Source organism: Epargyreus clarus, unplaced genomic scaffold, assembly GCF_041222505.1.
Source record: "Epargyreus clarus isolate Ecla_fem2 unplaced genomic scaffold, WU_Ecla_fem_2.2 ptg000017l, whole genome shotgun sequence".
Classification (NCBI taxonomy): Eukaryota; Metazoa; Arthropoda; class Insecta; order Lepidoptera; family Hesperiidae; genus Epargyreus; species Epargyreus clarus.
The window spans coordinates 798667-815285 of NW_027332225.1; the positions used below are offsets into that span (position 1 = coordinate 798667).

Genomic DNA, 16619 nt, shown 5'->3' on the forward strand with positions numbered 1-16619 from the left:
TACACAATTCTTTTTGAACGTCAATTACCATACTTCCACCTACCATAATTACTGCTACTAATAAGACGCGGCGGAAGAAATTCAAACACATCTTTCAAAAAGACACCGATGTTAGTACGATGACGTACCTAGACAGACAGACGGATCCAATTGCTAATCATATAATTATGCACGGATTCCTGAGTGAAATGCCCGTTCCATACTCCTTGCGTAAGCGGAAATGTCTGCGAGGGACTTTAATAAGGAAACGCAGTGGATCGTTGACCCGTCTTGCAAAGCTGAGCCCTTTCTGATGACCTATTTACTGCACAATGCAACGGATTCGTAGGAATAATGGTCAGACTGCGGATAATAGGGAATTCTGTCTTGGAGTATGACTTCTGTCCGTACTAAGATGTTTATAGGCAGATTTTCCTACCTAGAGGCAGTGATTTGGACTCATCGTTTTATCTTTTTATTTTTATACTAGCTGACCCGGCAAACTTTGTACGCCCTCAAAATCTATTTATCAAATATAATTATTTCATATAAAATATAGCCTATGTTACTCGTGGATAATATAGTTTTCGAATGGTGACAGAGTTTTTAAAATCGGTCCAGTAGTTTTTGATTACAATTAAACAAACAAACATTTTTTCCTGTTTATAATATTAGTATAGATAGTATAGATTACCTTATGCTTTATTTTTTTTTTGTTTAAGTAAATGTAATACTTTTGTTTATATTCTGTGCATATGCATAGTTCGAATTTGTAAATATAATTAGAGATGTTGATGGTATTAAAAAATACAAAATGTTTTACCTCTTATTACTTAACTGCGAGTGATCATGTTTTTTGATTGAATTTATATCTTATTCTTTGACAGGCCCTATAACCGAAATGGTTTGACAGATTTTACTTTACGGTGTGGGTGGAAAACCTTTGTTTGTTTTTTTGGTTGTAATGAATAGGCTTAAAACTACTGGACCGATTTTAAAAATTATTTCACCATTCGAAAGCTACATTATCCACGAGTAACATAGGTTATATTTTATATGAAATATATTTGATAAATTTTGAGGTAGTTCAAAGTTTGCCGGGTCAGCTAGTAACTATTATATAGAAGTACCAAGCTAGCATGTAATCCATTTGTTAGGAAGGGGTGATAGCCATCTATGGATATCTGTATCAACTCGAGATATAATGGGTGTCTTACGGAACGTCGGCCTTAGATGTTTTGCTACTTTCAGGAATAAGTTGAACTGCTCGTAAGTCTAACACGGGTAGTGTTTTTTCTTCACTCCTGAACTAAAAGCCACACTGCTGTAAAAAGGCAGAAAATTAGGCTGTCATCGCACCACGAAGGCTGCCTACAAAATTATCTCAATGGCGTTTTGAAAACAAAACCAATAATAAGACAAACTCAAATCCTTCAGCGTCTGAGGCGGTCTACGACCTTACGTGTCCATTAAATAAATAAGCAATTGGCACACTTTGAGAGCCATTAGCAGCGATCCATCTTGCGACAGGTTGTCACACTTAATACCTTGTGTACCTTCGCCGGCTGGGAACGGAGTAGGTTCTTATAATAAATCAGTCAAAGGCGTGTCGGATTGAAGGTTCCAAAGTACCACACAATATACCAAAATACGTAATATACCAACTATTTGAAGATGGTAGAACCCTTTATGGTTCCCGACCCGACGGGAGTCCCGGACTCATAACGGATGTGTGGCTCATAACGTATTTTGAAGGTTGTAGAACCCTTTGTGGTTCAACTCCGGCGGCACCACCGTCACACCTATTTCTAACTAATAACAGCAGTGTTAGGCGCTGCTGTGTTCCGGTTTGAAGGGTTTGGTAAGGGAGACAGACTTTACCGAGGCGTTCCAGCTTAGTCCTCAGGGGTAGCGGCGCATCTGTGGCCGACCTCAGGTGGGAATATCTAATCCTATCTGGGGTTGGTTACAGATGTCCATGGGCGACAGTAGCCACTTACCATCAGGTGGACTGTATGCGCATCTGCTACTCCTATATTATAAAAAAAACTTCTGTAGACAGCGATCACATAGGTGGATTTCATTCTTGCTTATAAATATCAATTCATTAAAAAATTGGGATGTTTAACAGGAATAGACATGATGAATACTTTAGATCATGTAGATCTGTTATATTATCATTAATCATTAGAAACGTTGCTATGATTAATATTTAGTTTGTATATAAGAAGGAAAAGTCTCACAATATTGAGATAGGGAAAAGAAAGAGATATAAATGATACTGTTCTCTATATGTCAAGGAAATAAATGGGCTTGTCGTGCAAATTTGAATAAATTGCTAGATTGATGAATTGTCGGTCATCTATTGTTCAGTATTTTAGAGATGGTTAGGAGCAATAAACTTTTGATGCATGGGTATCTTTACTTTTTTTATAAAACAGTAGCAAATGACCATGTAGTTCACCTGACATTAAAGGGCTACTACCGTCCATGGACATTTGTAATCAACTCCAGAATATATTAAATTTCTACATGCGATTGGCTACATATATGTATTACTACTCATGAGAACTTAGTTGGAACGCCTCGGATAAGTATATCTACCTTACCACAGCAGTCAAACCGGAACACAGTAGCGCTTCATACTGCTGTTATAAGCAGAAATAGGGGTGGTGGAGATGCCGGAGTCGAACCACAAGGTGTTCTCAACTGGTCGTAAATCATCGTTATTTTCTGTTTGGCCAGGGATTTAACCCGGAAACCGGTGACTGTCAGATCGCTTACCACACTATGTTAATACAACAGTAATCTATTTTACTCTAAACGATAATATTCTATGAAGCAAGTTTAAAAACTCTTATTAAACTGATCACGGTAAAACATATTGCCCAACAAGACGATTTTAAATTATTTTAATTACAAATATGTAATATATTAACCTATCTGATAAATCTAACCTTATAATATACGACTAATATAATTAATTATGAAACAAGATTTATTGATTTCTAAGCATCGTAAACAATATTTAATGTTTATCAATAACAAAGTCATCCTATGCTTTATAAACATTATTATTCCTATAATCTAGTCTTTACTCGTGGTCTTTACATAAGAGTCGATGGATAAATAGACTTATTATGTATTTATAGGATTGTTAATTTCTTATGTTTTTAATTACAGTAATTAATATTAATTAGAGGTATAATTAAACAGTGAACAGTGTATCAATGTCGTTTAGGTTGTATTTTGAAGTGGATTTATTAAGTGATTGCAATTATAATGAGCTGTAAGGTATATTTTTTATTAATTATGACTCTCATATACCGGTTTTCAATATTTACGTTTTTTGGGGTAAACGCTTATGTAATTCTTTGTAAAGAATATCTTTTTGTGGAAAGAAGTCCCATTAAATCAGTTAATGTGTAAAATCGGCAATAAAGAAATGAAAAAACCGCGCATATGAGAATTAAAATTTCTCAATTTCGCGATAATATTACTCTAGTGGTTTAACCGTTTCCAAGATTATCTCGTAAGTAATATTCTCTTCCGTTCCGTTTGATTAGTTTCATTTCATTTAGTTCCATTTCGTTTCAATTTATTTTGTGTTCTTGATTCGATGCATGTTCTGGTTTGATCTATGTAGTTACTGCATTTTGTTACGCGATTTAGCTTAGTGCCAATGCATATCTTGTCTATTCCATGTAGGACACCAATTCGGTTCAATTGCAATTTGTATTAATTGCAAACTTTCATGAACGACAGAACTTAATAACATGTTGATAAAATTTCGTATTACACCAAAAATAATAGGTAATAATTCGTTATTACCCATTATTCATAATTTGATTAATTAATTATACTAATTAAATGATGGAACATTCTTATGAGAATTTAGTTACACTATCTTTGCCTCGTATTTTGAAAGTGTCCCAATGTTTATAAAACCTTAAGGAATAAAATTGTCAGGTGCTCTCATGGTGTTAATCGAATGAAATTTCTACCGTCAGCAAAGTCGACTTACCTTAATAATATGGCGATGAAAGACCACAATACATGCACTTCATACGAGTGCAGTAAATAATAATGTTAAACGTTATATCTTGTTTATAAATAACTTTTAAAATAATAAAACAAAAGATTTAATGTTGGATATAATTTTCCAAAATATATTATGATATTTTGATTTTAATCGCACGTAGTTTTTAAAGATAAAGATTATAGACGTTTATATAAATGTGTGTGATAATATAATGGCCCTTTTGTAAACTCTCATGTAAACCGTTCTTTAAAATATTTGTTTATTTATGTTTGTTTAATATTTACATATTTAAAGTAACGTAAAATACATATTTTTAATTTAATATTATCATAACGTGAAAAGCTTCACAGGGTAGCTCATTGGTCATAGCTAAAAAAAATCAGACAATTGCTATTTTAATCTATCGTGCCATTAATTAAACGAACAGTCATAATAACTACTGTTGATCTTATACTGACGTCAATATTATACGTGTTACGAATAATTATGAACAAGTTTTAATTTGAATACCTAATCAATAAATGAGTAATACTGGTTTATAATAAGTAGTACTAGGAATTTCAATCAGTAATCGGTTAGTTATGCAACTCTTTTAACTTCAACTGATAGGCATGTAGATTTTTCTTGTAATTTCGAAAGATTAGACTAGATACTGGATGACGGGATTACCTGAGAGATGGGTGATGCAAGACCAACCCATGTTAAGTGTTTTCAAATGCTTGAAGGTTTGATGGCTGCCATCGATTTAACGGGGAGACTTATGCACTCAGAAGTGAGCGTAAGATTTAGTTACTAGTGGTCACCCATCCAACTCTCGATCACGACCGATGCTGCTTAACTTAGTAGATTTGTCACAATACACAAGTAGCCGACTTAATTCGCCCATGACAATAACATCAATATAGCCTTCTTTGAGAATATCTTCAAGAAACTTTGTTAAAAGCGTATTATTACAAAATCTCGAACACCAAAAGTTTAACGGTACAGTTACCGCAAATAAAAAGTGCACTATAATTACGCGAACCGGCATCTCGGTGCGAACCGGGCGGTCAGTCGCTCTCACGACGCACACACGGCCAAACTGTGTTAGAAACTTAGTTTCTTGTGTAAACAGTTGCAACTGTTTGTTTGCGGAAACACAGTTGGATGTGTTTTATATTGTAAAGTGATAATTCATAGAAAAAAAAAAAAACAGTCGGTTAATCTTACACAGTTTGATGTAGTGTTGTTTATGTGTGCTTTTTGCAATTTTTTGTTATGACGTTTTTATTGTAGTAGTTCTTTTTTGTTTGTAAATGTTAATGAAACTGTGTGGTATATTCTAGAGAAGATTTAATGTGTTTTTATTAATTTGTTTGTGCTAATGGAGTTGTTTAGTGTTTTCTAGTAGTAGCATCTAGTTATACGCAAGTTTATCACGTTGTTTTAAAATTATTGTTATTTTTGAAAACAAATATTTTTGGTGGATTTATAAAGTTTTTTCTTCTAATTTCGGGAGCGTTTCGATATTTAAATTGTGTGTGGAATGTAAGGGTAAGTAATAATAACCGATATAATTTAAGGTAAATTAATATATAGGTTTCTTCGGTTCACAAACGTAACTATGTCGTATGTAGAGCTTACTTTGAATATCAAAGTTTCGATGATTCAATCTTAAATTGTTGACTTGGTGGTACCATTCCACTTATAGTTATATTATTTAAACCGTGCAGTATCCGGTGCATATTCTCTTCTAAATGGGATACGTGCACTTGAAAGTATTCAAATGATATATACTTATTATAAAACCCTTTCTTATATATTATCTTTGAACGTTCCTTATTAGGACAATACTGTAAAAAATATATATAAATTGAATATTTTTGAAAAGACAGAATACTTATTACCACTAACATTTTTTTTTATAATATACTTGTACATGTATTTCGCTTCAAAACTATAGTGGTGAGGTGAAAATATAAAGTCAAAAAGTTATGGTTTAACGTAAAGATCATCACGGGATTGTTACGAAGTAGTAGTTTAGTCGGAGGGAAGTATTTCACGCCGTAGTCCCCACCCCACTAAATGCGAATTGGCAGTTTTCACAATTAAAAAAAAAAATTAGAACCTTCCAGCCTACACGATTTATTTCCGATTATTTATTTTCTTTAGTGTTATAGTAATGATTATTATTAATTAATAATATGCATATAACTATGAAAAATCAAAGGATGCTTGGAATTCCAACCTCGGACCCCTGATTGAGACACCGGGTTTCAACCATAAGGCTATCACTACACTATAAAATGTAATTGCTGTAAAAGTTTTAATTAACGTTAATAATAAATAATAGTGTGAAAGAGCCTTACTATTGGCAGTTTTAAACCAACTTAATTAACTTATCTACTGATCGATGTACGAGTAAGACAGGACTCTACCATCGCTAATGGCAGATAGAGAAAGGAAATAGTATGTTTAAGAATTATCATTATACTATCTAAGAGGTCAATTTCATTAAAGTTGTGATTATGGACGGCTGTGCTCAGGACGGATTATTTGATCATAATCATGAAATGTAAGTCATCTTTTTAATTTTTATCCGACTTCCCAACGAAGAGAGTTTTCTGTTCGTCGCGATTTTTTTGTTTACGTTGTGATCCAAAGAAATATTTTGAGCGCCGACCTCAATTATACTAATACAACATTTACATTACATAACATAATATTTAATGCATTTTTTTTTATTTTGTGGTGACATCGGACATGGAAGTCGATTGTATTTTTTTTGTTAAATTATTTTTTGCACATATTTTTCCAACGATCTAGAGCTAGAGCAAATAACAAAATTCATCTGAAATGTTTGCCTAGCCTGAGATCGAACCCGGAACCCTGTGCGCTTTATGGTATGGTACCCGGTATGGTAATCATAATTTTCCGGGATTTATCAGCCCTACATACATTCAGAATTTGTTTGTCTAAACAAGAGAGAAAATCGAGTACATGACAATTATTTATTTGTTCAACCTAATTTTCTAAGTGTTTATTGTATTGGAGTGTTGTTTATAAGTATGTTTATTAATCATTTAAGATTATTTCTCAGAAGTTGATAAATCATTGAGAAAAATAATATAGCGTTTCATAATAAAATTTGTTTTTCTTTTTTTATAATATAGGGTTAGCAGACGAGCATGCAGTCCACCTAATGGTAAGTGGCCCATGGACATCTGTAATCAACCCCAGATAGGATTATATATTCCTACCTGAGGTCGGCCACAGATACGCCGCTACCCCTGAGGATTAAGCTGGAACACCTCGGAAAAGTTTGTCTCCCTTACCACACCCTTCAAAACGAAATACAGCAGCGCCTAACACTGCTGTTATTAAGTAGAAAAAGGTGTGGCGGTGTTGCCGCCGGTCGAATCAAAAATGGTTCTACCACCTAAAAATATACTTATACCTATTGCAGTAAAGAAAAATACTGTAAATAAAATGCAAATCATAGATGTATGGAATTTCTAGAAACAACGAGTATTTACTTATTATGCACATAATATTGCATAATATGTTGTTACAGAGTAGTGTAGTGCATGCATTAATTATGTTGTTTGTGAATAATTTTAAATTATCAGTTTATCTACTGTCCCACTGCTGGGCACAGGTCCATCAGAGGCTAAGTGCAGATTGATAAACTTCAGACGTTTCGAGAACTTCATGAAATATTTCAGGTATTTTCATTTCTCAATGTTATTTTCATCGTTTTTAAAACACATAATATATAATAATTCTACTACAAATGTTGTTGACAATTCTTGATGTATTAATTAATATATTATATCACTTTAGTTAGTGATGAATTAAAAACATTGTTTATTTTTTAATTTAAACGTTATAAGAATTTAAATTCTTGCGACAGAAGTAAATTGGCATTGATCGTTGCAATCACTGGGTACATATTTTTTTGATTTCCGCACGAGACCATTTAGTTCCTTTTACATTAATTTAGGAACTAAAACTTAGGTTTATGTTAGTTTTGGTCAGCTATATGAAACCTTCGAAGCTGGTAGGACCCTCTGTGGTTCGACTCCAGCGGCACCACCGCTACACCTATTTCTTCATAATAACAGCAGTATTAAATGCTGCTGTGTTCTGGTTTGAAGTTCTGGTAAGAGAGACATACTTTCCCGAGACGTTCCACCTTATTCTTCAAAGGTAGCGGCGTATCTGTGGCCAATTCCATGTCTATTCAATATCTAATCCTATCTGGGATTGGTTACAGATGTCCAAGGGCGGCTGTAGCCACTTACCATCAGATGGACTGCATGTTCGACTTCTACTTCTATATTAAAAAAATATGTTCTGTGCAAAAATATATACTTCTGTGGGTAGCCACGTGTGAGGTAATAAGGACGACCTTCGCAATCGCACCGAAGCTGGAGACGAGATGAGGAAGTGTTAATCAGCTGGATTATGACACTGACACTTTGAGGACGATCTTGTCTTTGTGTTGGCTAATTTGTGAAAAATACCGAGAATTCCATATCGTAACGGGGCTTGCTTTTACCAAGATTCTGCTGCTTATTCTAGTAGTAGTCCTATCTACTACGCAGCTTACTTTTAGTAATATTCCGTACATAATCTTTTTTTATATGGTATCTGATAGATTCTGATAGATCTGAAATCGGTTCAATAGGGTTACGGTCGTTATTTATATTCAATGTATAATTGTTTGCCTTCCATAGATCGAAATATGTCAATTTCTGCCAAAAAATTGCGTGCTTAGGTCGATTATTATAACGAGGGTTAAGCCGTTTCATATAGGTATTAAGAAAAAATATGTAACTTTAACTTTTGTGTTTGCGAAAATACGTATTTGTTAGTTTAGGAACTGTGTCAATAATTTTAACTTTTGGATCACAACAGCTTAAGATATACCTATCTGTGTACAACACTACTGTGTTTAAATACACAAAGTATAATATTTAAAGTCTCTTTAAAAATAAATATTGTCTCTAGATAGTAACTTCACTACACTACTTTATTTCGAAATAACAATAAAATACCTGCTTTACTCGAGATCATTGACATGAACCTAAGAAATAATACTCGTTTGCCTTCTAAAGATAATCTAATTTGAAACTTATTACGAACAGTAATGATTCTTTTTTAAATGTAAACTCAAGTTTTTTATATAAATATTCTAATGAGAAAAAAATGTTTACAAGTTTCGCACTAATAAAGTTTTTTATTGCATTTTTTACTCGATGAAGTCTTACAATAGTATGTTATTTTAATGAACGTCCATTCAAGTTTTGAGAATAATAAATCATAGTTATTAGTTATATTTTTTGTCAATTTTTGAGTTTATGTGTACTTCACCGAAAACTATTTTATTTTAGACTATGTGGCAGATGTGCCATATATTTTTATGTTGTTATATAACAAATGTCAACATTGATAAACATGTCAAACATTGATTTAAAAAATGCTTTCTTAAGTAATTGACAAATAATAGGAACATCATATTTTTTCTTAACGTGCAACCGTTCTTCGAACATCGTTTATTACATTTATAAACAGTATCAAATCTTATGAATAGTGTATGATTTAAGCCCGATATTAATAAGCCATCAATTCATTGTTCTGTTTACCAAAGATTGAAAATTGACATTTATCTCATACTATGTAGAAATTGTCATTTTTTATCTTCGATAGGTACAGTTTGTATAGATTGAGTATTAAAACGGGCGTTAGAACAAAGAACAGTTCGTATATTTAGGATTCGAACTCGTAGCTCGATCTATATAGAGCTGTGAATCATACCAATAATACTCGTAGTTTTATGGTTCCGTACCTAAAGGGTAAAAACGAAAGCCTCCGTTGTCTGTCAAAGGCTTGTCTCTATCTCTTGAACCGTAATAGGTAGATACTTGAATTTTTTTCTAGATCTCCACTCCGGTCACCTCGTCGCAAGATTGGCGCTCGTCGGTTCCGCTCCGAGTTTAGTATGGACGACGACGAATACTCCCCCAGCAACTCGGTCACCTCCGTCAACTCCCTTGCCAGCCTTCTGAAGGAGAAATTACAGGTATTCTTCAGTATCGAGTATGTTTCCTCTGATTTAACGAAACTTAAGAAATTAGGTGTATTTCTGTTACAGAATGTACGCCTTCTACGAGTTCACTTATTATGTGAGTTTAGTGTTGCTTAACAATACAAGAAATTTTATTCGTTTTCCATAAGAGCAATTGTTTTCTACCTAGATATTTACATTATATTTAAGAGCAGTGATGTCATATTTATGTAATCATTAAAGAGATTAGTAACAAAAGACATACATACGTCGCAGTGCCTATAGGCTTCTTCAACCCAACGTATTCATCATCACCATCATCAACCCTTTACTGTCCCACTGCTGGGCACGGGTCTCCTCTCAGAATGAGAAGGATTAGGCTATGGCCTAATCCTTCTCATTCTCATTCTGATTCCACCGCGCTGGCCAAGTGCGTATTGGTAGACTTCACATAACTTTGAGATTTTTTTTATATATCTCTCAGGTATGCAGGTTTCCTCACGATGTTTTCCTTCACCGTTTAGCAAGTGATAATTAATTTCTAATACGCACATAACTTCGAAAAATTAGAGGTACGTGCCTGGGATTTGAACCTCGGACCTCTCGATCGAGAGGCCGAGTTTTTTAACCACTAGGCTATGACTGCTATCGTATTATCGAATAATAATACGCATGTATTACTTCTGCTTAAAAAACTATTTGCTATCTTTCCTCTACATTACATTTCCAAAGTGTAAGATAAGATTATTTCTGGTTAAACTCATTTCTCCTGAACATTCCTTTCAGAGCATTCCTCAGAAGATGCGGAAAAAGCCGACCGACTACAAGCTTCGTGCGTTCGTCGGTCTCATGTTCCTGGCTGTCGTGTTCTTCGTCGGTTTCGCGTATGTGCTCTACCACCAGCAGGCGCTCACGAAGGCCTACTTCGACAACGTGCAGTTCAACGAACCCAAGCGGATGATCAGAATCTTCAACAGAGATGAGGTGGAAATCTTAAAGGCTCGATTAGGTGAGGTGAATTGTGATACTTTTTGATGTTCCATCCAGACATTTATTATCATAGAGGCTTTGCTGAACGTACGAAATAACTTAAAATTCTTTATTTGAAACACCTTTGCTGTTTTCTGTGTTGAATGTGAGCATGAGTTTCTTTTATGTTATATATAAAATTCTCGTGTCACAATGTTAGTTACCATACTCCTCCGAAACGGCTTTACCGAGTTTCACCAAATTTTATATACATATTCAGTAGGTCTGAGAATCGGTTACTATCTATTTTTCATACCCCTAAGTGATAAGGGTTGTTCACCCTTAATTTTTATTTATTTATATGGCAACACAACGTTTGCCGGGTCAGCTAGTAGATTTATAGACTTTTACATATGAGAAATATGCAGCAACAATATGAAAGCTTTTAGCATTTATCTATTTATTTATTTCTTATATTTGCACGTTCATCATCATTATCTGATTGTTTAATTCATTTAATAACTGTTTGATCATTCGGTAATTGATACAAGTTTTATTTTTTCAACTTCAGCGGTAACTATCCAAGGCAAGGGGAAGGCCTACCCCTGCTTGCCGGAGCATCGCCGCAGTGATGGCTCCGTATGTCTCGAATGGCTCCATGATCTCCGCTTCTATCTCAAATGCTTGCCTCATGACCCTGGCGTGGATAATACCACGTGCTATTCAATACACTGGAAAGCATTAAGGCCCGGTAAGTTGTGGACATAACACCACTTTGTTCATCAAAATGAACGACTGTTACTCTCGTATTAATAATCTATAGAATATTTGAAACTAGATTTATAAAATCTCAATCAACTTAATAGATTATTTTAAGGACAACAGCGTACAAAGCGCTATTAAAAATCATTGTCATTTATAGTGCATTGAAATCGAAGACTACAAAAATATTTCATAACATGTTCCTTGTCTCGAGCCCAATAATCGTAACACACATTTTTAAATTAATATTTGACTATTATTTTCAGATTTTTCACCAAATGACTGTTTTGACTGGAGCGATACGAAAGTGCACTGGTACGGCGGTGGTCAGTCTGCCAATTTAACCTGGCCCTTAAACACCGGTTCAATTGACTACACGCCCTTCGTCACCGGTGACATGCAAAAGTCTCAATGGGGTAACGTCCTGACCAGATACTTGATAAACTCCAAGGGAGCAGCAATTATTATTGACGATGAAACACCTCTACAGATCTCAGTTAATAGAGGAGGGAGGGAAATCTGCTTAAGAGGACAGTACGACGACTTTGCATATGCCAACCGATTGACAGAGTTCGCAGAAATGAGATACAATATTTGTACTTCTATAGACATGAAATCTCTTCATTCTTCAATCCACAGCCATAGAAGAGCTCCTTTGTGGGATGGCTTAAAGCCTGCAGATATGCAAACATTGGAATCTCTCATATCAGAGCCAGTTTGGCAAATAGCTCCGAGATTTAAACATGAGTTACAAGCTGAAACTATATCCAAATATACTGAAGATGTCATCAATTTAGGTTTTCTTAAACAAGGGCACGTGCTTATTAATGAATTCTGGCAAAACGAAATCGGTGATCTTACTGTGGATACGTCTAGATTTGAAACTTTAAATATAACGATAGATAAACTCCATAGAAGAGGTTTCAAAGTAGTTTTTACAGTACAACCATTCATTAGTACGGAGAGTAAGAATTTCGCAGAGACCGTACAAAAGAGATTGCTTATAAGTGAACGAAATAGCGATAGAAGAATTCCAGCCCTAACGAGATTTAAGTCTTTAGCGAGCGCTGGTGTCCTAGACATAACTAACAATAGATCAGTCCCTTGGATAACAGAGAAACTACAGGCTGTTATAGATACGTATCACATAGATTCCTTCTATTTTGATCTCGGTACCGCATACAACATGCCACATTACTACCAATGCGAGAAGCAATTGATCAACCCCGATCAGTACAAAACGGTATTTACAAAAACGTTTGAGAAATCTTTGAGTATTATAGGTGTGTCTTCAGCTGTAAGTCTCCCACGTCCACCAATTTTCGTATCTTTACCTCCGTTCGAATCAACGTGGGATGCTCTAAGATTAGTAATACCGACAATGCTGACGTACGGTGTAAATGGGTTCCCATTCGTAATGCCAGGAGCGGTCGGTGGAGACATCTACTGGCCGGGCAGTGAGCAATTCTTGCCAACATCTAAAGGATCCCTGGATCCAAGCGGTACGAACTCGACCCAAGATAACGGCATTGATTTGCCCGAAAGGGAGCTATATATACGATGGTTGCAAATGGCTACATTCTTGCCAGTAATGAAATTCACGCACCTCCCAAGTAAATATAACGATGAGCGAGTGTTAGAAATGGCGAAGAACTTGACACTGTTGAGGCAGAAACTAGTAAGTATCCATCAACTATTTTCGGTAGAAAATGCAATTTACTTTCGTAAAGTCTTTATTAATATAAAATTTAAGGTTTTATTAAAAAGTAAATAAGCAAGTAAGTAAATATTACTTTAAAACTTATTAAAACAATACTTAATAGTTTATTCTCTTATTTTCAGGTAACCCCACTATTGCTGAAGTACAAGCGCGAAGCTCTAGAAGAAGGCTTACCTTTGATAAGACCGTTGTGGCTGGTAACGGGTGGTGATTCTTCCCTTTACGTCCAAGATGAATTCGCGCTCGGAGACGAGATCGTTGTAGCCCCCATCGTCCATCAGGGAGAAACTACTAGAGAAGGTATTTGTATATTACGTACCCATAAATCTTTTTATGTTTATAGCAGCAGTGGTTTTTTGCTATGTATTATTTTGTTGATTTGTTAAAGTTTAGTATCAGATGTTTGTTAGAATACAGGTAAGATAGGACTCAGGTAGTGGAACATGAGTTCCACGGTGGATACAGGTGTTCACTGCGATGTTCGGTTAGATTGAATAAACATCGATATGGATTAGTGGCCTGCCGCTAAATATTTTTAAATGGTTATTACTATAATGAACAGCTTTTTCAAAAAAAAACAAAATGCGCAAATCAAAAGCCACTAGCGATTACCCATCGAATTCTCGACCGTGCTCAATGTTGTTTGACTTTTTAGATAAAAAGATCTACAAAAGTCAAAAAAAATGTTTTATGGTTCATGCGTAAATAGAAATTAATTTATTTATATTTGCAGTTTACCTACCAGCGGGGCTCTGGCAAGATGGTATCGACGGTTCTTTGAGGAAGGGTAACCGCTGGATGCACGAGTACAAAGTGCCAACGGACAAGGTGGCGTACTTCCTACGGAAACCAGACGACATGAGGTTTTAGATGTCGAGGGAACTTTGTCATTCCGTGTGCAACTTAGTACAATTTAAATTAATACTTGTAAGTTGATAAGAAAGTACATTTTTGTGGGGATTGTATACCAAAGCGCTTTTGATGATTTGATGATGATGATGATGATGATGATGATTGTTTGTGTAATAATGAGCATAGAAAAATAATAGGATTATTTAAAAAGTATAAAGATACGTAATGTTAATGTCACAAAACTGCGAAAAACGGTTATCATTGCTTATTATCGAAAGTGTTTTTTGCAAACATGTGTTATTTTAAAATGTGTTGTTTGTGAACAGTAAAAGATAGAAAAGAAAATGCAAGCTTATTAATAAAACTATTTATGGATTTTGGCCATCTAAATACAGTATCCAATGCATTTGTGAATGCCATCGTAACAAAATAGCATTTTATTATGTTAATAGCTTAATTTCATTTTGAGTTTGATGTATTATGTCTAAAAATGTTTTTCTTCTTAACTCTATCTTTAAATTAGCGATTAATAATTTATGCTTTGTGCGATCTAGTCTTATTTTAAAATGATTACGAACAAAACTTTTATAATATTAAAATATTATGTTTATATTTACGATTGACGATTTTGGAAACGATTTGTATAAGCTTCATACGATTTTTAGTACACTTTAAGTCGTACTACTTTTTAATTGATCAATTAAAAAATCTATTTATTTAGTGAAATGTCGTTTTAACCCATCTATATTTTCTTTATATAACTAGGTATACCAAAAATATAGTATTAAGCTAATATTGTATTTATTCCTTATTTCGCTTTTATTATATTAAGAGATTTTGGAAATAAAGTAGAAAACAGAAAATAATTTTCTACGCTATGTAGAGGAATATGACATATTTTCAAAACGTTAACATTGCCAGTACTAGAATATAAATATTATCCTATACTTTAGGTTGTGCTTAACATTCCAAATGTTTTACAAAGTTGTTGTGCATGGTTGTATTTCTATTTTTACCCCTTTTTTACCTACATTCGCCACCCCTGATTAAAAAAAATAATAAAGACAGTTTATTACTTACACATAGTATCAAACAAAACAAGTCAAGCGTACCCCCTATACTGGGTTGAAAACCTGTGTTACTGGAAACCCCATGAAATTGGGATTTCCATAAATTTATTACCTAAATAATAGGTAGATTTATTCAAACCCATATCCAAATGTTCCAAAATCTGGCCAAATAACCATATTCATAGTAAAATTCTGTAACTATAGTAATATACACTTTTTGAAAAATATAAGTGTTTATCTATTACGGTTCATGCATAGATTAGTAAAGATTACTCACTGCTAACAAGAAAATGTACCCAGTTTTGAGAATTGAAATATTTGCTTAAAAAAGTTTTGCCACGTCTCTGTGCTAAAATGTCCATTAAATATTTGAAATAATTATTTATTTATTACCTAAATTACGTAATTATTACGTAAATTAGTTATTTATTCGTAAATTTTCTCTAAAAATGTTTTTATTTGTCAAGGATTCAAAAAAAGAACTTACTAAAATAAGCCGTTTGTGGCTTCATTCAATTTCAAGGCGGCGAAGTATCTTTACTAATCTATGGGTTCATAAGAAACTCGGGCACACGGGGTAGGCGTAGGCGGGTCCCATTCTAACTATTTGGATACGGAACCCTAAAAAATATTTTTAGACTTGATAGATATCAGGCTAATGGTTCTGTAGTTATAAAAGCACAGACAAAAAGACATTGTCTTATATAATAAGGTTTGTTTTACATCATTTTATTAGGAAGTATAAACCGTTCCATAGTTAAGGTATTGCTAATGCAATTATGAATATTGTTTACGAATATTTGTATTATGTGTAGTAAACATTGTTCTTACTGACATCATTCCAGAAGTTGTATATAATTATGTTTAATCTTAAATGTGATAGTAAAATGTATGCATGTTTGGAAGTTTTATTTTTATTTTACCCCTTTATGTAAATTCTTTATAACTCATTTGTAGAGAGAGACTCTACATAGTGCCTTATAAGTAAAACTCTATTATAGCGTATTTACAATTAAAGTATTTTGATTGATAGTGCTGATTTGTTCTAATTTTAAAGGGTGTAGAGAGCAAATTATTTTATGTGTTACATGCCCAAGTACTTTTCGGTTAAAATGTTATTTAGGCCCTGTAATACGTAAAAAATTGCTATCGTGTAAAAAACTAAAGAAAGAAAGT

The 16619-nt window shown here is 34.0% G+C and overlaps 1 protein-coding gene across 7 annotated transcripts in view; it reads left to right on the top strand.

Moving 5' to 3' along the window:
- Window positions 1-16348, top strand: part of LOC140749272 (myogenesis-regulating glycosidase) — a 37511-nt gene extending 21163 nt beyond the window's left edge. For 5 of the 7 annotated variants that reach the window (XM_073082317.1, XM_073082316.1, XM_073082318.1 and 2 more), the window contains 6 exons: window positions 9944-10085; window positions 10857-11079; window positions 11611-11790; window positions 12068-13479; window positions 13644-13821; window positions 14255-16348. In XM_073082317.1, coding sequence (XP_072938418.1) covers window positions 9944-10085; window positions 10857-11079; window positions 11611-11790; window positions 12068-13479; window positions 13644-13821; window positions 14255-14391 — 2272 coding nt within the window. In that variant the 3' untranslated portion in view covers window positions 14392-16348. Of the gene's footprint in view, window positions 1-5058; window positions 5555-6513; window positions 6576-9943; window positions 10086-10856; window positions 11080-11610; window positions 11791-12067; window positions 13480-13643; window positions 13822-14254 lie in introns of those variants that run through there. The other 2 variants (XM_073082321.1, XM_073082320.1) reach the window with 2 other exon arrangements.
- The last annotated feature ends 271 nt before the right edge of the window (window positions 16349-16619 follow it).